Source organism: Arvicola amphibius, chromosome 2 (genome assembly GCF_903992535.2).
Source record: "Arvicola amphibius chromosome 2, mArvAmp1.2, whole genome shotgun sequence".
NCBI lineage: Eukaryota > Metazoa > Chordata > Mammalia > Rodentia > Cricetidae > Arvicola > Arvicola amphibius.
This window is the reverse complement of record NC_052048.2, coordinates 185,282,843-185,302,056: the sequence shown is the minus strand read 5'-3', so window position 1 is coordinate 185,302,056 and position 19,214 is coordinate 185,282,843. Positions and strand designations below refer to the sequence as shown.

Below are 19,214 nucleotides of genomic sequence, written 5' to 3'. Positions count from 1 at the left end.
TGTTTTACATCTCAGTTTGGACTGACCACATTTCAAAAGCAATCAGCAGCCACAGATGGCTAGTGGTTACCTCTTCGGAGAGGTCCTCCATCGACACCAGACATCTCCTTACCACTTTACTAGCTTTCAGAAAAATCTTTAAATTTTATCTTTTATGCTTGTGCACAGTGTGTCAGCATCTATGTATAACGTGTGTGTGTTAGTACAGATCTGCACATGAGGAGGCCAGAGAACAGCTTTCCGGACTTGATTCTCTCTTTCCGCCATAGGTTCCGAAGACCAAAGGCAGGTAGGGGCCTTTTACCCCCTGAGTCGTCACTAGGTTTTTTGAGTCAGGGTGTCATGTAGCCACGGCTAGCCTCCAACTCCTATCTAACCGACAGCCGGTCTTGACCTCTGGTTCTTCCAACCTCCACCTTCCAGGCGCTGGCATTACAGGCCTGTGTCACCCGGCTGGGTCCACCACTTTCCCGGTTTGTAGTCTTTGCAATCCTCCCGGGTATCTGCATCAGACCCAGGAGCCTGGATGGCTGGGGCTTCTCAGGCCCAGCCTCGTGAGGCCCGGCCCCCGACAGCTCACAAGCTCCAGTGGCGGTCGTGGCGGGGAGGAGCCTACAGGCCCCGGGCTGGCGGGGACGCGCGGCGCGATCTCCGCGGACCATGGCGGACCTCACGGTGTGCGCGTTCCTCACCAAGGTGCTGTGTGCTCACGGCGGCCGCATGTTCCTGCAGGACCTGCGCGGCCACGTGGAGCTGTCGGAGGCGAAGCTGCGGGCGGTGCTGCGGCGCGCGGGCCCCGAGCGCTTCCTGCTGCAGGAGGTGGAGCTGCGCGACGGCCCGTGGGACCCGGAGGCCGAGGTGGCGGTGGGCGCGGGCTCGGGCTCGGGCGGCGGCGCCACGGCCTGCAGGGTGGTGGCCGTGTCCTCCGCCCGCCTCTGTGCCCGCTATCAACGCGGGGAGTGCCAGGCCTGCGACCAGCTGCACTTGTGTCGCCGTCACATGCTGGGCAAGTGCCCCCACCGCGACTGCTGGTGAGCGGTGGAGTCCTCAGTCCCCACTGGGGCGGTGGGTGCGGGCGCCCTCCGGATGCTGCTGGGCTAGCCGCGGGCGGGCGGGATGGGACAAAGGCCTTCGGCGCAGGCCGCTCCTGTGCTGCTTTTCTTGGTCGGGTTTGACATGGAAGGTCCTCTTCACTGAGGTTTATTAATCACCCCCCCTCCAAAAAAATTGCTGTCCCAACCCCCCCTCTCCCGCTTGCTAGGATGCGCCACAGCAACAACCAAGTTAAGTCCGTTGTTGCGACTTTTGAATTCACTTATGTCAAGTAACCACATTGAGAGACATCTGAGGGCTAAGAATTGGACCACCAGCCCCTTGCCTCTTCTTGGCCTGGGCTTCTGACTGCTCTGAACTCTCTAGGTCTACCTGCGCTCTGTCCCATGATATCCACACTCCTGTCAACATCCAAGTCCTGAAAAGTCGCGGCCTTTTTGGCCTCAATGAAGCGCAGCTTCGAATCCTGCTTTTGCAGAATGACCCCTGCCTTTTCCCAGAGGTGAGTCCCTGAGAAGCCGCCATCCTACCCACAACGGTGGTAACTCTTTCTCTCACTGATCTTTCTATTCCTCCGACGTTTGTTTTGCTTGTTGAGATAGGATCTTACATAGCCCAGGATGGCAGTGAACTTTGTTTTTAGCTGACGCTGCTCTTCTGCTAATCCACCTCCCAAGTGCTGAGGTTGTAGGCAGTCACCTCCCATCACCAATTTAGATGTTAATTCTAATTGTTTTGACGCTCTTTGATTTGGTTCCAGACATGTAAAAAGTACCCCTTTAATTGCTGTCATGGTAAAATTAACACATTTGTGGGGCTGGAGAGATGACTCAGTGGTTAAGAGCACTGGCAGCTCTTCCAGAGGATCCCAGTTCAATTCCCAGCACCCACAACTGTCTATAACTCCAGTTCCAGCACCTTCACACAGACATACATGCAGACGAAACACATTGCACATGAAATAAAAACAAATAAATAGAAATGAACACGTTTGTTTCTATTTATGTAAGGAATTTGTTAACAAAATAATAATCTCAAATGAAAAATTTGAAGCTACCAATAAAAAGTTTTTAATCTGTCATGATCATTCTCTCGGGCAGGAATGTCAGATGGACACGTAGCTCCAAGATGTCCCCTTCTACAGCCTGAGGCAATCTTTGAGGGACCTTGGCTCAGATGAAATCAGATCCCTGGTGTCAATGCAGAAAGGAATTTTAGGGAGAGCTCATCTGAGTAGGGTTTATTAATAAACTTTAAAAATCAGATGTGTTTGTTGGGATGGTGGTGGTGCACGCCTTTAATACCAGTACTTGGGAGGCAGAGGCAAGTGGGTCTCTGAGCTCCAGGCCAGCCTGGTCTACAAAGCAAGTTCCAGGACAGCCAGGACTACCCAGAGAAACCCTGTCTTGAATATCTGCCGCTGCCTCCACAAAGAAAGCAAGAAGGCTAAAAAGTAGATGATAGTGATGGTGCAGGCCTGTAATTCTCCAGAGGCTGAGGCAGAAGGTGTGAGCGTGTAGGGCCAGCCTGTGCTACATAGCAAACTCCTGATTTGAAAATGAAGCAAACCAAAAAACAACCCAAACCAAGATAAAACAAAGACAAATTGTGGCAAGGATGTTACGAACTCTCATACATTGTTGGCAGGAATATAAATTGGCATAAACATTGTACATACTAGTATGGAGATTCCTTAAAAAACAAGAATGGGATAGGCTTGGTGACTTACTCTTATAATCCTAGCTCTTGGCTAAGGCAAAGGGATAACCACAGACCTTGTCTCAGCACAAACCAAACCAAAACACAAGGGCCAGAGACAGCTGGGCATCTAGAGTGCTTGCCTAGCATGGGTAAAGTCCTGAGTTCAATCCCCAGCACCACATGAAAACCAGGTCTGGAGCCGCTTCTGATCCTCCTGCCCCTGGCTCCCTAACATGATTGCAGGGATGGGCCAGCATGCAGTGCTGGGGATCAAACCCAGGACTCTAGACAAGCTTTCTACCAACACCCATGTTGGGCAGTTTACCTGTTCTTTTTGTTGTTGTTGTTTTGAGACAGGGTTTCTCTGTATAACAGCCCTGGATGTCTTGGAACTAGCTCTTGTAGACCAGGCTGACCTTGAACTCACAGAGATCCTCCGGCCTCTGCCTCCCGAGTGCTGAAATTAAAGGTGTGCACCACCACCGCCCAGCTGGGCAGTTTACCTGTAACTTTGGTTCCAGAGCATCTGATGCCTTTGGCCTCTATGAGCACCTGTGCTCACATGCGTGTACTCCTACACAGACTCACACATATACACATAGTTTTTTTTAAAGATAGTGTTAAGTATTTTCTTAAATGCCAAACCTCTCCACCAATGCAAATAATCCCAATCAAACCATATTAAACTGAATTAAAGATACCCATGTTTAATAATTGACCTTACTTCTAGGTAGCCCCTGGGGAAAACATGGAGAGGGAAAGAGAGGGAAGGAGAGACCTTGAAAAACCCAGAGACCACATGTTCATTCTCTGGGGGGGGGGCAGTTTAAATAGCCTGTGGGAGTGGTCCCAACCTTCCCTGGGGAGGGGTTACTGTTTGATAGGCTTTCTTGACCCTCCTTGGAAAGGGGTTACCGTTTGGCGGGCTTTCTAGGAGGTGAAGTTTGGACTGAGGCAACTCCCAGGGGAGGGAGCTTATGCCAGAAACTGGGGTGAAGCCCCCAGTCAAACAGTCCTGACTTTTTGTATAAAGGGGTGTTAGGGAGCTGAGGTGTGGTGGGCTAGCCTGTAGTCATGCTGGGGAGGAGGGGACAGGAGAACCTGGGGCCGGCTGATGGGCCATCCTGTCTGAATCAGTGAGCCCCAAGTTCCATGAGAGACCCTGTCTCAATAAAGTAGAGGGTGATTAAAGAAAGACACCCAGCATTGACCTCTAGCCTCCACATGCGTGAGCACACACACACACACACACACGCGCGCGCGCGCGCGCGCGCGCGCGCGCGCGCCCCTCCCCCAAAGATGCCATCAAACTTCTAATGTAGCTAAAGAAGTTCTAGTTTATTCGCGTAAAGATAATAGTGAAAACTCACATCTCAAACATGACCTCACTCTTGCCTCAGGTCTGTTTGCTGTACAACAAAGGTGGTGACGTCCTTTATGGCTACTGCAACCTCAAGGATAAATGCAACAAGTTTCACGTCTGCAAAAACTTTGTCCGGGGCGAATGCACCCTGAAGACCTGCAAGCGGTCCCACCAACTCATTCACCCTGCCACCCTGAAGTTGTTAGAGGACCAGGAACTGAGTGCTTCAAGTGTCGTGAATTTCCAGATAATCTCTGTCTACAAACACGCAAAGCTGCACAAGATGCTTGAAGATAAAGGTAGGCAGAGAACCGTCAGGAAGGAGGTGGGCGGAGCACCGTCAGCGGGGAGGTGCGCTAAGGCGGGCAGGGAACCATCAGCGGGGAGGTGCGCTAAGGCGGGCAGGTTAACCGTCAGCGGGGAGGTGTGCTAAGGTAGGCAGAGCACCGTCAGCGAGGAGGTGCGCTAAGGTTCTGTACTGTGTAGCGAGAGGCGCAATGAGTAGCCTGGAAGTAGGTGCTGCACACTTAGGTCCTTGATTCCAGTAGCAAGTGCTTTTAACTACTGAACCATTTTTCTAGCCCCAGTTAACGTTTTATGATATGGAAATGTGATTCTAACTAAGAAGAGAAGATTTTCCAAGTTTGAAACTTGCCCAAGTATTTGAACATGGTCACTTCTGGGCCAATTGGGGGGTGAAGAATTTGGTAGAATTGTCTTAATTCAGCTCAGCTGGGAACAGGGGAGGGAGATAGCAGGTGAAAAATAACGTACACATGGTTCTCCTTTGTCAACCTCAACTAAAGTTTTTCTATCATCTTCATTTTTAAGTAATTTTGACCATGTTATAGGCAACAGACTAGAAATAAAATTGCATGTCTCAGAGAGGGCTAGAGAGGTGGCTGGGCTTTTTAGAGTCCTTGTTGCTCTTGCAGAGGACCCAGGGTCATTTCCCAGCACCCACATGGTGACACACAACCATCCTAACTCCAGTTCTGTGGAATCCCACACCCTCTTCTGACCTCTGCAGGTTCTGCATACACGCACATGGTGCACTCACATACATGCAGGCAGAACACTCTTACACATAAAATAAAAGCAAATAGTTGTTTTTTTTTTTTTTTTTTTGTCGCAGGGGCCACTTTTTTTTTTTTTTTTTTTTGGTTTTTCGAGACAGGGTTTCCCTGTAGTTTCTAGAGCCTGTCCTGGAGCTAGCTCTTGTAGACCAGGCTGGCCTCGAACTCAGAGATCCGCCTACCTCTGCCTCCCGAGTGCTGGGATTAAAGGCGTGCGCCACCACCGCCCGGCCCGCAGGGGCCACTTTAATTGAGGTTCTCCCTTTACGGTGAGGAAGGGTGGAAGACAGGGATTGTTTTTAAGTCTGTCTTAGTCACTGTTGTGAGGAGACACCGTAAGCAAGGTGACTCTTACAAAGGAAAGCATTTAACTGCGGTCTTGCTTACAGTTTCAGAGGCTCAGTCCATTATCATTGCAGGGAGCTCAGTGGCTGGCGCAGCAGGCATGGTACTGCAGAAGTAGTTGAGAGCTATCTCCTGGTCCACAGGGAGAGAGAGAGACAGAGACAGAGAGACTGAGAGAAAGAGAGAGAGACTGGGCCTGGCACACACTTTTGACACCTCAAAGCCCACCCCCTAGTGACACACTTCCTCCAACAAGGCCACACATCCGAATCCTTCTAATCTTATCAAAGAGTTCCACTCCCTGGTAACTAAGTAGTCAAATATAGGAGTCTAGGGGGGCCATTCTTATTCAAACCACCTCAAAGTTGCGTGGGGATCCCCTTTGTTGTAACCCTAAGCGCTAATGCGATCTGGGTGTGGGCAAAATGGCATTAGCTTACCATCTTTTCCCACTAAATTTAATATCAGAAGTATCTGCTGCTTAGTCTTCCTGACTGCTTATTTTTATTTATTTATTGTTTTTGATCCAGACTACCCCATAACAGAAAGCTCACCTCTCTTCTTCCTTTCAGACAGCGCGACCTCTGCTGGGCACTCACAAGGCGTCGAGAAGCAAGGGGCTCCTGGGGCTCCTGGGGCTGGGGCTCCAGAAGCCAGGCCTCTGGCCCCTGCCCCTGCTCAATCGCCCAGGAAGCCCCAGTAAACCTTAAAGGGTACAGAGGAAGTGAGAAGCAGCTTGTCCGTCTTGGAGGATGAGAAGCAAGATTTCTGCCGAGCTGGAGTTGTGGCTATTCTCTCTTTCCTGACTTAATAGCATTGGTAACTTAATACCTTTCCAGGATGGAAAGGAAACTGTGCTTGTGGGTGAGGTTGGCCCTGGAGCAGGCAGAGAGAGGGTAAAATTCTGAGCACAGAGGGGATCAGTCCAGGGCAAATCCTGGAGCTGTAACCTCTGTCTGCAGTTCTCGAGTACCTTTCCAGCCCCGGCATGGAGGGCAGGTCCCCGCTGGCATTTCCTAGACTCCCTTCACACGCTTGTATGGTAGACACCACAGAGTCTGTATACTCTGTGTCTTACTTGTTACTTGGGTTTGTACATAATCCTTTTTGCACAGAATTGTTTACATAGTTGAGTTGCCTCCCTTATTCTGGCATATTTCAAAACTCATAACGTTTGAATATTTCATTCTATATCAGATGTATTTGTGTCTTGTTTTGTATGGAGTTTAAGAGCCATTTCATACCTTTGCTTGGCTTGTAGGTGCTAAACAATGCTGTCTTCTGATGCACATTTCTTTAACTGTCTGTGCAGATGAGTGGGCTCCTCTGCCCCTTCTTTTTGTATGCCTTGGTTTTGTGAATTTTCTGTGTTGCATTTGTTGCTAGGACCCTCTGTGCTATCATCCACACTGTGTTGGTAATATTCAACTTTATGGGTCCATCCCCGGTCAGCATCACAGTTAATACTCTTTGGTCTCGCACCAGACTCTACCTCAGCCCAGCCACTTCTCATCTCTTACTGAGCCGACCAGAGCTCAGCTGCTATATCTTGAAGGATGTGTAGTTCAGTTCCCTCCTTCCTCCAGTTGTACCTGTCCCTTCTATGGATGGGGACAGGCCATCACACACACACACACACACAAACACACACACACACACTCTTTGCCTATTCTACGGTCATTCCCTCCTTCCTCCAGTTGTACCTGTCCCTTCTGTGGATGGGGACAGGCCATCACACACCACACACACACACACACACACACACACACACACACACACTCTTTGCCTATTCTACGGTCATTCCCTCCTTCCTCCAGTTGTACCTGTCCCTTCTGTGGATGGGGACAGGCCATCACACACCACACACACACACACACACACACACTTTGCCTATTCTAAGGTCATTCCCTCCTTCCTCCAGTTGTACCTGTCCCTTCTGTGGATGGGGACAGGCCATCACACACACACACACACACACACACACTTTGCCTATTCTAAGGTCATTCCCTCCTTCCTCCAGTTGTACCTGTCCCTTCTGTGGATGGGGACAGGCCATCACACACCACACACACACACACACACACACACACACACACACACACTTTGCCTATTCTAAGGTCATTCCCTCCTTCCTCCAGTTGTATCTGTCCCTTCTGTGGATGGGGACAGGCCATCACACACACATACACACACACACACACACACACACACACACACTTTGCCTATTCTAAGGCCATTCCCTCCTTCCTCCAGTTGTACCTGTCCCTTCTGTGGATGGGGACAGGCCATCACACACACACACACACACTCTTTGCCTATTCTACGGTCATTCCCTCCTTCCTCCAGTTGTACCTGTCCCTTCTGTGGATGGGGACAGGCCATCACACACACACACACACACACACACACACACACACACACTTTGCCTATTCTACGGTCATTCCCTCCTTCCTCCAGCCCGTCTGTCTCCACTGTTCTCATCTTGTCGCTTGCAGATACTCATGTTCCCCAGTGTCGTTGTATAAAGAGAAGGGTTTGTGTTTCTTTCCATAATATGACCTTTAAAAAATAGGGGCAATTCAGTAAGTTTTCTTAACGCCGAACTTACCTTATTTAGAGAAACGTTTATCATGAGAGGAGGGATGTAAAAATGTTCTTTCCAAATGAAAAATCAGTTTCCTCTTAATGGGCGGTAAACTCATCAACGTAGATCTTTGCACTATGGTTGTCCACAACAGTATTTCTGAAATTGTGTTTTACAGTCTTTCTTTTTTAGATTTCTAGTTGTGACTTTTTTCCTAATGGTGTTTGTTGTGTCTGTGTGCTGGGATCAAACCCAGGGTCTTGCCTATGTGAGGCAAAGCCCTTGACCAGCGAGCTACATCTTCTAAGTCCTGGGACTAAACTTTAAAAGAAATTTAGGCCAGTCAAGGTAGTATATGCCTTTAATACCAGCACTACAGAGATAGAGGCAGGCAAGTCTCTGTGAGTTCAAGGCTACCCTGATCTACATAGTGAGTTCCAGGCTAGCCAGAGCTACATAGGGAGACCCTGTCTCAAAAAGAAACTGCATTTATTATTAGTACTTATACTTTGTCATTCTCCTGTATATATTTGCTGTAAGCCACCCTAAGTCCTCAGAGGAATGCTCAATGCATACCCTTTACATCAATAGACGTGGTAGACTTTTACATTCTTGTTTTTGCATATACATCACCATTGTGCTCTTAAAGAGAATGCTTGTTGGTCTGTAGTCATTGTTGCAATATTTTATTCAAGTCTCTAAGATTCCATTTTAATGTTCTCATGGCATTTAGTCTACAGAATTGTCTTCTTGTGTGTCTGTATGCTCCTGGGAGTGTGCTCATGTGTGCTAGACAAGTGCTCACCACTGAGCCATATCCTCAGCACTAAAATGACCTGTAGTTGTTACTGGACCAAGTCTGGCTACTTGCCCCCATGACAAACGAGTGAAGTTAGGAGACAAAGCTTCTTAAGAAAGGCAGCTTGGGGGTGTTCCAGAGTCTCTTCTGCTGGGGAGCTAATTTGGGGTCAGTTTATTCAAGTGGTGATGGCTGGCCTCGGATGTTCTGTTAAGTGGCGGGGGCCAGGTAGTGCCCACTCATTGCTTGTCTTGGGGTGTTTTTCACTTCTACAAGTCTCAGAAACAGATCAGTATTTCCTTGGACTTTACTTTTCAAATTAGTTCAACAGCACACAGCTGGAGGTAAGAGAAACAAGGCCACGAGGAGGTGGGGGCGCACGCCTCTAATCCCAGCACTCAGGAGGCTGATCTCCTTGTCTGTCATACAGACACACAGGTGGATCTCCGAGTTCGAAGCCAGCCTGGTCTACAAAGTGAGTTCCAAGACAGCCAGAACTGTTTGTTATACAGAGAAACCCTCTCTCAGGGGGAAAAAAAAAGAGTTCAATGCCAACTTTCATAACACAGTGAATTGACGCCTGCCTGGCTACTAGAAATCCTGTCTCAAAAAAAACAAACAACAAATGGTTGTTAGTTTTAAATTCTTTATTAGGATAAGAGAAATACTCTATTCTTATTTGTTGGAAGCCGAAAGCTTGATAAAATGAATCAATCTCTTAATGGAATATTATTTTAATCACTTGCATGATTGATCGCATTAAATGTTTTTGTGATATTAAAACATCCTTAAATTCTTGTGGTAAGCTCTGTCTGGTTATGGCATATATTCTTCTTATGTCATCTTTTTCTATTTGCTACCCATCAGTTCATTCATAAATAAAAATCATTTATATTTCATGGCATATATAGTGATTTTCTTTTTAATTTTATTGGTATCTGGTCAAAGTATAAATTTTATTTTAAGTAACATTTACAGCTTCTGTGAATTGCTTCATGATTTATTTATTTGACTTTTTTATTCAGGGTCTCACCCTGTAGCCCAGGTGGCCTGGAGCTCCTGATCCTCCTGCTTCAGATTCCCAGGTGCTGGGATTACAGGTGCAAGCCATCACTCCCAGCTTCATTTTCATTTTAAAATTTATTTATTTTTAGCCTGGCTCAAGTCTTTAATTCCTGCACTTGGGAGGCAGAGGCAGGCGGATCTGTGTGAATTCAAGGCCAGGCTGGTCTACAAAGCAAGTTCTAGGACAGCCAGAGCTATTACACAGAGAAACCTTGTCTTGGAAAACACACAAAAATTATTTTTATTATATGTGTATGTGCACTTTCATGAATTTATGTGTATCACATGCATGTAGGTGGCCACAGAGGCAAGAAGAGGGCACTGGATTCCCTGGAGCTGGAGGTACAGATGGTTGTGAGCCACTGTGTGGATGCTGGGAACCACCTCAGGTTCTGCACAAGAGCAGCAAGTGCTCCTACTCACTGAGCCATCTCTGCAGTGTTCAAAGGTGTGGCCTTCGGAGGTGGATTAGATCCCGAGGACTCTGGCCTCATGAATGTATTCATACATGTATGGATTCAAAGCATACTGGGCTATTGGGAGACACGGAAACTGAGACCTGGGCCATAGAGGGAGAGCAGACCCTTCAAGGACCTATTATGTTCCTTCTTCCATCTCTTTCCTCTCAGTTTCTTGGCTGCCGTGAGCGGAGCAGCTTTGTGCCACCAAATGCTCCCACGATGTTCCGCCTCACCACAGGTCCAGAAACGGCAGAGCCACGTGACCGTGGGCTGAAACCTTTGAGGGTGAGCTAAAAGAAAGCTTTCCTCCTTCCGGTTGATTTCCTCGTCTGTTTGCCGCAGGATGGGAGGCTAACTGATGCAATGCAGATGCATTAAGAAAGCCATAATTGGGCTGGAGAGATGGCTCAGTGGTTAAGAGCACTGACTGCTCTTCTAGAGGGCCCGGGTTCAATTCTCAGCGCCCGCAGGACAGCTCATGACTGTCTGCAGTTCCAGTTCCGGGGGACCTGACACCCATGGCAAAAAACAATGCACATAAAAAAATTAAATTTAAAAAAGAAAGTAATAATTAACCAAAGGTAGCCATGCTGGCTGGTGAGTTGGCTCAGTGGGGAAGGTCACTTAACCACCAAGCCTGAGTGATTCCCAGAACCCACATGAAGGAAGGCAAGAACTGACGCCTGCAAGTTGCCCTCTGACCTCCATATATACATACTCATAGGTAGTACGTGATAGAGAGGGAGAGAGAGGCAATCATTGTTAATTTGCTAAATAGTTTTAGCTTTCCTCATACATCTAATCTTAGCTATTGGGGCTGTATCTGTCTATTTTGGGGGGAGTTTTAAGCAGTTTCCTGTATTATCAAAAGCCTTGGCAGTTTTATTAGGTGGTTGTATTGCACCTTTGTGTGTCATGGAATCATAGTTCTATTGCTGGATGCTTATTCACATCATTTCAGTCTTTAAGGAAGTGCCTATGCTTGTTATTTTCTAGAACACATCTCAAGGTGTAAACAGATTATACCCAAAGATAGTGGGTATGGTAAGGATTCACAGAGGGTCTCAGAACCGCCTTCTAGAGTAGTTAGTGTCTGCTCCTCAACGATATGGAAAGTACTTGTCTCGGATCTCTCTGAAGGGCGCTTTTGGCATATTCTCATGAAAGACATAGTACATTTCGTTTCCTACATCGTTGTTCCAAGTGATATAGATTACATATAGTATAATACAATATATTATTTTCTGTTATATGTATTTTTCTATAATAATTATGCTTTTCTTCTGTGAAAGTCAGTGAAGTGTTCAAATGTTTAAAAAGTTACGAAAATAGCCGGGGATGGTGGCGCGTGCCTTTAGTCCCAGCACTTGGGTAGCGGAGGCAGGCAGATCTCTATGAGTTCGAGGCCAGCCTGGTCTACGGAACAAGTTCCAGAACAGGCTCCAAAGCTGTCGAGAAACCCTGTCTTGAACAACAACAAAAACAAAAACAACAAAGTTATACAGCTGAGCATGGTGGAGTACACCTTTGATCCCAGCACTTGGTAAGCTGAGGCAGGAGCATCTGTGTGAGTCTGAGACCAGCCTGGTCTTCATAGTCAGTTCCAGGATAGTCTAGGCTACATAGTGAGAGCCTGTATCAAATGAACAAAGTTACTGGCAGAGGTGTTTGTTTGTTCCCCGTCGCTCAGACCTGAAATAATCACACAGAAACTATATTATTTGCAATACTGTTTGGCTAATAGCTTAAGCATATTTTATATGCTAGTTCTATTTTATTTTATTTTATTTGAGACAGGGTTTCTCTGTAGTTTTTGGTGCCTGTTCTGGAACTAGCTCTTGTAGACCAGGTTGGCCTCGAACTCACAGAGATCCGCCTGCCTCTGCCTCCCGAGTGCTGGAATTAAAGGCATGCGCCACCACCACCCGGCTATAGCTAGCTCTTATATCCTAAACTAACCATCTCCATTAATCTGTGCATCACCACAAGGTTGTGGCCTACAGGCAAAGTTTCATCAGGCTCTGGCAGAGGCATCTGTCTCCTGTGGTGGCTACATGGCTTCTCCCTGACTCTACCTACTTTCTATATATATCTTCTCCAGCCTGCCTATATTCTGTTAAGCCACTTGCCAAAAGCAGCTTCTTTATTAACCAATGGTATTCCCAGCATACAGAGGGGAATCCCACATCACAAAGTTACAGCTCAGATTCTGGACAGGGACTGAGAAGTAATTTCTAAGTGTGAGTGAGAACAGAACAAAAATGAATGAAGGAGCCGGCGGTGGTGGCACATACCTTTAATCCTAGCACTCGGGAGGCAGAGGCAAGAGGGTCGCTGTGAGTTCGGGGCCAGCCTGGTCTACAAGAGCTAGTTTCAGGACAGGCTCAAAAAGTCTCGAAAAACCAAAAAAAAAGAAAAAAGAAAAAAAACCACAGAGAAACCCTGTCTCGAAAAACAAAACCAAAAAACAAAACAGAAAAAAAGAATGAAGGACAGGAGCACTCTCTTGGGTGTGTCTCTGCCCAGATGGTGCTTACAAAGCAATATGTATGTGCATATGTATGCAAATATATATTGTGTGTGCATATACATGCACACGCACATACACATATGTTTTGCTGTTTTGAGCTGAAGTCTCAAGTAGCCCAGGTTGACCTTGCACTCAGTATGCAGTCAAGGATGACTTTGAACTTCTGATCCTCTTTCTTCTACCTCCAAAGTGCTAAAAACAACAGGGATATCCTGAGATTATAAGCCTGCGTCACCATGCCCAGGTGTGCAGTGCTGGGGATCAAACCCAGAGCTTTATGTGAACTCTGCAAGCACTTTGCCAATTGAGCGGCATCTCCAGCTGCAGTCTGGGCAAAACTGAAGAAGCTTTTGTATTAACGTCTAAACAGTTACTCATCCAAGGTTATATCTTATTTATTCGATTTTTATTGAGACAGGGTCTCTCTGTGCTGCTCAAGCTGTTTTCAGATTCTCATAGCCAAATGGGTCCTATGTATTGGTCACTATAAGCGTGTGCCATGGTATCCGTAGCAGAGGTATATTTAAATCTATTTATTATTCAGCCATACTAAATCAGGCACTTTCTTCTTCTTGATTTACTTCCGTATGGGAAGTTTGGTGTGACCCGATGATGCATTCACCTTATAAAGGTAGGGTTTGCTGGGCACCCGTCATGTCAGCACCAGGAAGGAACAATCAGGAATGTCAGGAGGCGAAGGTCATTTTCAACTTCAAAGGTGAGGCCAGCCTGAGCGACAGGAAACTCTGTCTCAAAGAATGGAAAGAAAATAATAAAGGTAATACTTTATTTCCATCTCGCCTGACAGGGACTCACTCTCCAGGAAGTATCTACAAGATGAGTTTCTGACTTATTGGGAGGGAGGAGCCAGTAGTACACATGGCAAAATCTCGACAGACGGGAGGAAAGTGTCCGTCAGCTTGGATTGGCACTACCTGCTTTCAAGGTAGAGATGTCTCAGATAAAAATCCCTTTGGTTCGAAGTCTTTTCTCATCCAGATAAACAAGCCAAGAAAACGTAGCAGATGTTGTCATAAAGCAGTTGATCCTGCCTTTCTTTATTGGCTATTCCCCTGGGGTTCATGCTTCCCCTACCAACCTCTGTAGACACCTGAATCTTGCCTTCTGGAAATATGGCCAGTTCTCTGCCTTTCTGTATCTCTATCTGTCTGTCTGTCTGTCTGTCTTCTAAACACAGGGCCTTGCGGAGCAACATGACTGAGCAATATCCCCAGCCCCAGTGTTTTCTTTCCAATACTAGGGATTGGACTCAGTGTCTTGTGCATGTTCCACAAGCACTCTACCACTAAGCTATGTCCTTAGACCTCTGGCTTGTCTTCTTTTTTAAAGTAATTTACTAGTGTATATTAATTGTACACAATACTGGGGTCCATTATGACTTTTTCATACATGTATATAATACACTTAGATCATATTTATCTCCATTACCCTCTTTTTAAAAAATATTTATTTTTATGTGCATTTGGTGTTTTGCCTGCATGTGTATGTAGGTGTCAGATCCTCTGGACAGTTGCGACCTGCCCTATGGGTGCTGGGACTTGAACCCCAGGTCCTCTGGAAGAGCAGCCAATGCTTTTAACTGCTGAACCATTTCTCCAGCCCCCACTACCCTCTTTTATTTCCCTCTCACTCCCAATGTTCCCCTTACTCTTCCACTTAGCCACCTCTCCTTTCATTTTTTTTTGGGGGGGGGGTGTTTGAGCCAGTGAATTTAGTTAGGGTTGCTTGTAGGAGCACATTTGAGAAGGGGTCACTTACAGTAATATGGACAATTCACTAATGGCTACACCACTGAAAAAAATGTCTCCCTGCCACCTTCAGACCTCAGCAAGAGAGGAGTTTGGAGCCTCCTGAGCGCCTCCCACCAGCCACCACTGGCTACATGGTGTCCTAGTATAGTAAGGACACCTTTGCTACTTTGACCTGTGTTTTTATCTCACCGGCTTGTACTTCCATTCAGTGTACCCCAGGAGGCCCCCTGTCCTCTCCTTTATTAAAATAGAAGAAAAAAGGTTCATTAGACATCCTTTAATCAGGGGACGGGTATGTAGTTCAGTTGGGAGAGTGCTCGCCTGGTAATCAAAAAGCCCAGGGTTTGATCTCCAGTACCACATAAAAGCAGGCCTGGAGAGCCACACCCCTAATCATAGAACTGTGAAGCTGGAGATAGCAGGGACAAAGGGACCTCCCTCCATGAGAAAGTCCTTCCCTGAGCCCAGGAGGAGAGAGGAAATACACAAGGCCCCTCTAAGACTGGGAATCAGCGTAGCTTTGCTTCTGTGCTAGATAGTTTCTGTCAAATAGTTTGACACAATCTGGGGTCATCTGAGAAGAGGTGACCTCAATTAGGAGAACACCACCATTAGATTAGCCTGCAGGCAAGTCTGGGACATTTTCTTGCTAGATGACTGATACAGTAGGGGCCCAGCCCACCATGGGTGGGTAGTAGCACCCCTGGGTGGGTGGTCCTGGGTTCTGTAAGAAAGCAGGTTGAGCAAACCATGGGAAGTAAGATAGTAAGCTGCTCTCCATGGCTCCCACTAAACTTCCTGCCTCTGGATTCCTGCCTTGTGGTCCTGCCCCAAGGCCCTTGACAATTAACAATAACCTGTAAAGCAAAGCCAAATAAACCCTTTCTTCTCCAAGTTGCTTTTGGTCAGAATATGTTTGTTGTTTATCTGAGACAGGGGTTTCTTTATTTAATCTTAGCTGTATTGGAACTCGTGCTAGAGACCAGGCTGTCCTAGAACTCACAGAGATCCGCCTGTCTCTGCCTCCTGACTGCTGGGATTAAAGGCGTGCACCACCACTGCTTGGTGGTCAGGGTTTTATCACAGCAATAGAAACCAAACCATCGCAACTTTCCCCGCATTCTGTTTTCCAAAACGTGCTCCCATGGCATGCAGGAAGTGAGGAAAAGAGGCTCTGCTTTCTGTGGGAAGAGCCATGGCTTCAGATGAGAAAGGAGGGGAGGAAGATAAGAAGAGAAGTAGGCGCCAAACTTTGCTTTTACGAGTGATAGCACACACTGGATGCCTAATGCAAAAGGATAGACAGATAGTAAATCCAGAGACCACCAAGCTATCCCTGCATTCTGGATCTGTGTTTTAGCTAGTGCTAAGTCATACATGAGAGAGGATGAGGTGTTTCAGATACCTTACCAGGCAGTTTACCAGTGTCTGAGGCTTTCTTATCTTAGATATCATCAACTAGGGGAGGAATGTTCCTCCCTGTGTAATATGGTTCCTAGAGAAGGAAAACTGCTCTTAGATGAGCCGTTCATATGCAAACTCATGGCGCTCTTATGGATCCCTGCCCTGCCCGAGGTGCCAGGTGCCTTTCCTCTCAGGAGCTATAATAAGCTCTATTTTCTTGTATAGCTGAATGAAATCAATAATCATATTTAAAAGCAATACCATTTGTCTCATATCCAGGATCCGTAACAGACTTGACTGAGTCTTCCAGTGAGTGGCAATATTTCTAGGGAAACGAATGGCCAGTCAGATGTAGGTCACTGGAAGACACAACAGGGGCCAAGCTGAGAATCACCACAGAGAAGCCAGAGAGGGTTTCTGGTTATTGCACAGACTAACTGGTGTTAGGAACTGCCCACATTCTAGAATGTGGCGCTCCCTTAGCCTACCTTCAGCCATTCGGCACCAATAGCCACCAAATGTGACACCTTTCCTTTGCCACCATGGCTGGTGCCATCACAGCCCTCCTCTCTGTCTCTCTGTCACTTTGTCTCTCTCTCTTCCTCCCTCCCTATCCCACTCAGAGGTAGCCTTTCAAGCCACCTCCCCCCAGTAAATCTCTTTCATGAGGTCTGTTATATGGTAGATCTCTGTGGCATTCTTTGGCCATCTGATTGCCCCCAAACTTCAATACTTACGGGAAGAGCCTTGTCAGGAATAGGAAACTCTTTTGCTGCTACCATAGCGGCCTGGGGAGTGATTTCAGAGGCCTCCACTTAGGTGAAGCTAGAATTTTTGACTTTACAACATAAAAGAATTTTGGATGAGTCAGAATGGACCAAAGTTGAAGGTTTCCTAGGTTGGTTTGTTTGTGGCACGATTTCTCTGTGTGGCCCTGTGTAGTGATATTTTGTTTGTGATCTAACAAATAAAGCTTGCTTAAAGATCAGAGTGCAAACCTAAACCACTAGATAGCCATAGAGGCCAGGCAGTGGTGTCACACATCTTTAATCCCAGCACTTGGGAGGCAGAGGCAGATGGATCTCTGTGAGTGAGTTCAAGGCCACCCTGGGCTATATAAAATTGAATCTGTCTAAAAGAGAAACAGAGCTCACCCAAAGGTGATTTCAGCACTTGGGATCACATGCCTTTAATCTTAGCACTAGGGAGGTGGAGACAGGAAGGGATATGGCTGGGCGGAGAGAAGAATATAAGGCGGGAGGAGACAGGAGCTCAGACGCAGTCTGAGGGGGCAGTCTGAGGATTCAGTCTGAGGGTGCAGTGTGAGGATTCAGTCTGAGCATGCAATCTGAGGTTTTGTAGAGACAGCATTCAGTCCAAGGACTTGTAGAGACAGGATCTTCCCTTTGGTCTGAGCATTGGTAGAGGTAAGAACTCTCAGCTGGGTGGTGTTGGCTCATGCCTTTAATCCCAGCACACATGGAGGCAGAGGCAGGTGGATCTCTACAAGTTTGAGGCCAGCCTGGCTAGTTTCAGAACAGGCTCCAAAGTTGCAGAAAAACCTGTCTCTAGGGGGTAAAAAAAAAAGAACTCTCTAGTGGCTGGCTGCTCTGCTTCTCTGATCTCTTAGCTTTCACCCCTCTATCTGAGACTCCAGGTTTTTTTATTATTAAGATCAATTAGAATTCGTGTTACAGCGCTAGCTGTCTTGGAACTCACTCTATAGGCCAGGTTGGCTTCGAACTCAAAGATCCACTTACCTCTGCCTCCCGAGTGCTGGTGCTGGGATTGAAGGCGTGCGCCATCATGCCTGGGTAAAGTTGGAGTTGCTGAGAAAAAGTTTTAATGTCACTTCAAACCTGGGTATGAATAGAGGAAAGGACAGCACACACTCAAAACATGGACACAGTTTCTAAAAAGAGTCGAGCGTCACTTTAGCAATAGCCAGATAAACAATTTGGATGGTTTCTGAAAGCATTTAAAGGTCTTTTTTTTTTTGGAGATAGGGCCTCATGTATCTCAGGCTGGCCTCAGACTTGTCATGTGAACAGTCCCATTTCTCACCTTTGTTTTTACATGAGATAGTCTACTACATACAGTAGTCCCCCCTTCTGGGCGGGGAGCACAGGCCGAGTCCCAGTGTATTCAGGGAACTGTAGATAGTGGCAAGGGTCTGCATGCTGCCTTCTCCTAGATGCTCTCCAGTGTTCGCCACCAGAGTTCATTGTCTTTCCATACTTTATATTTTGGTGCCTCCTTTACGTCACTGCTCCTGTGATTTGTCCATCACTGAGCAAAAATAAGGATGACTTAGACACACGCACTGTGATCCTCAGAGTTTACTTGTTGATCAAGATGGCTACCAAGTGAGTGTTGGGTGGGTAGGGTATACAAAGAAGACACACCAGGTAAAGGGATCATTCGCATGGGGGGGGGGGCGGGGGTGGATGGTATCAGATGGGATCACACTGCTCAGAAGGGCATGTGAGTTGAGATTTATGGATTGTTGCTTTCTGGAATTTTTCATTTGATAATTTCCATCTGTAGTTGACCGTGTAACTGAAACCACATAAAGCAAAACCATGAACAAGGGGGACCACTGTCTACTCCTCTGTACTTTTTTGCTTTCACTCAGCAATTTGGCCTACAATTCATTCCACATGAGTTCACAGAGTACCTTCCTAGAACTCAGGATAAATAGCTCAGTCCTGGCGAAAATTTAGGGAAATTATTTTCATATGTGCTCATAGAGCGTATTAGCAAATTCCCTTTAGATAGATGGATGTAGGCCGAAGATCTTTAGAATTTGAGGAATCAAATAAAAATCAGTGAAACCAAGAGAGCCCCTTGAATACCCTCCCTGTGGTTTTGTATATTTTTGCTTCTCAATCTAATGAGGGAAAACTGAGTTAGGACTGAGGAGAGCTAACTGCTGTGGGGCAGAGCAAGTCTAATGTTTTTGCCTATCAAGTACCCTGTGGATGGGCAGGATAGTCATGTGATGAGCACAGGACTGGAACCTTAATTTAGATTCTAGCTCTGCCTTCAAGATACTGTGTGA

At 46.8% G+C, this 19,214-nt stretch overlaps 1 protein-coding gene across 1 annotated transcript; it reads left to right on the top strand.

The window, feature by feature from the left end:
- Window positions 1-660: 660 nt before the first annotated feature.
- On the top strand, window positions 661-6,241 carry Zc3hav1l (zinc finger CCCH-type containing, antiviral 1 like). The gene is made up of 4 exons (XM_038317903.1): window positions 661-1,031; window positions 1,420-1,555; window positions 4,155-4,416; window positions 6,111-6,241. The coding sequence occupies exons 1-4, from the start codon at window positions 661-663 to the stop codon at window positions 6,239-6,241; spliced, it is 900 nt and encodes a 299-aa protein (XP_038173831.1).
- The last annotated feature ends 12,973 nt before the right edge of the window (window positions 6,242-19,214 follow it).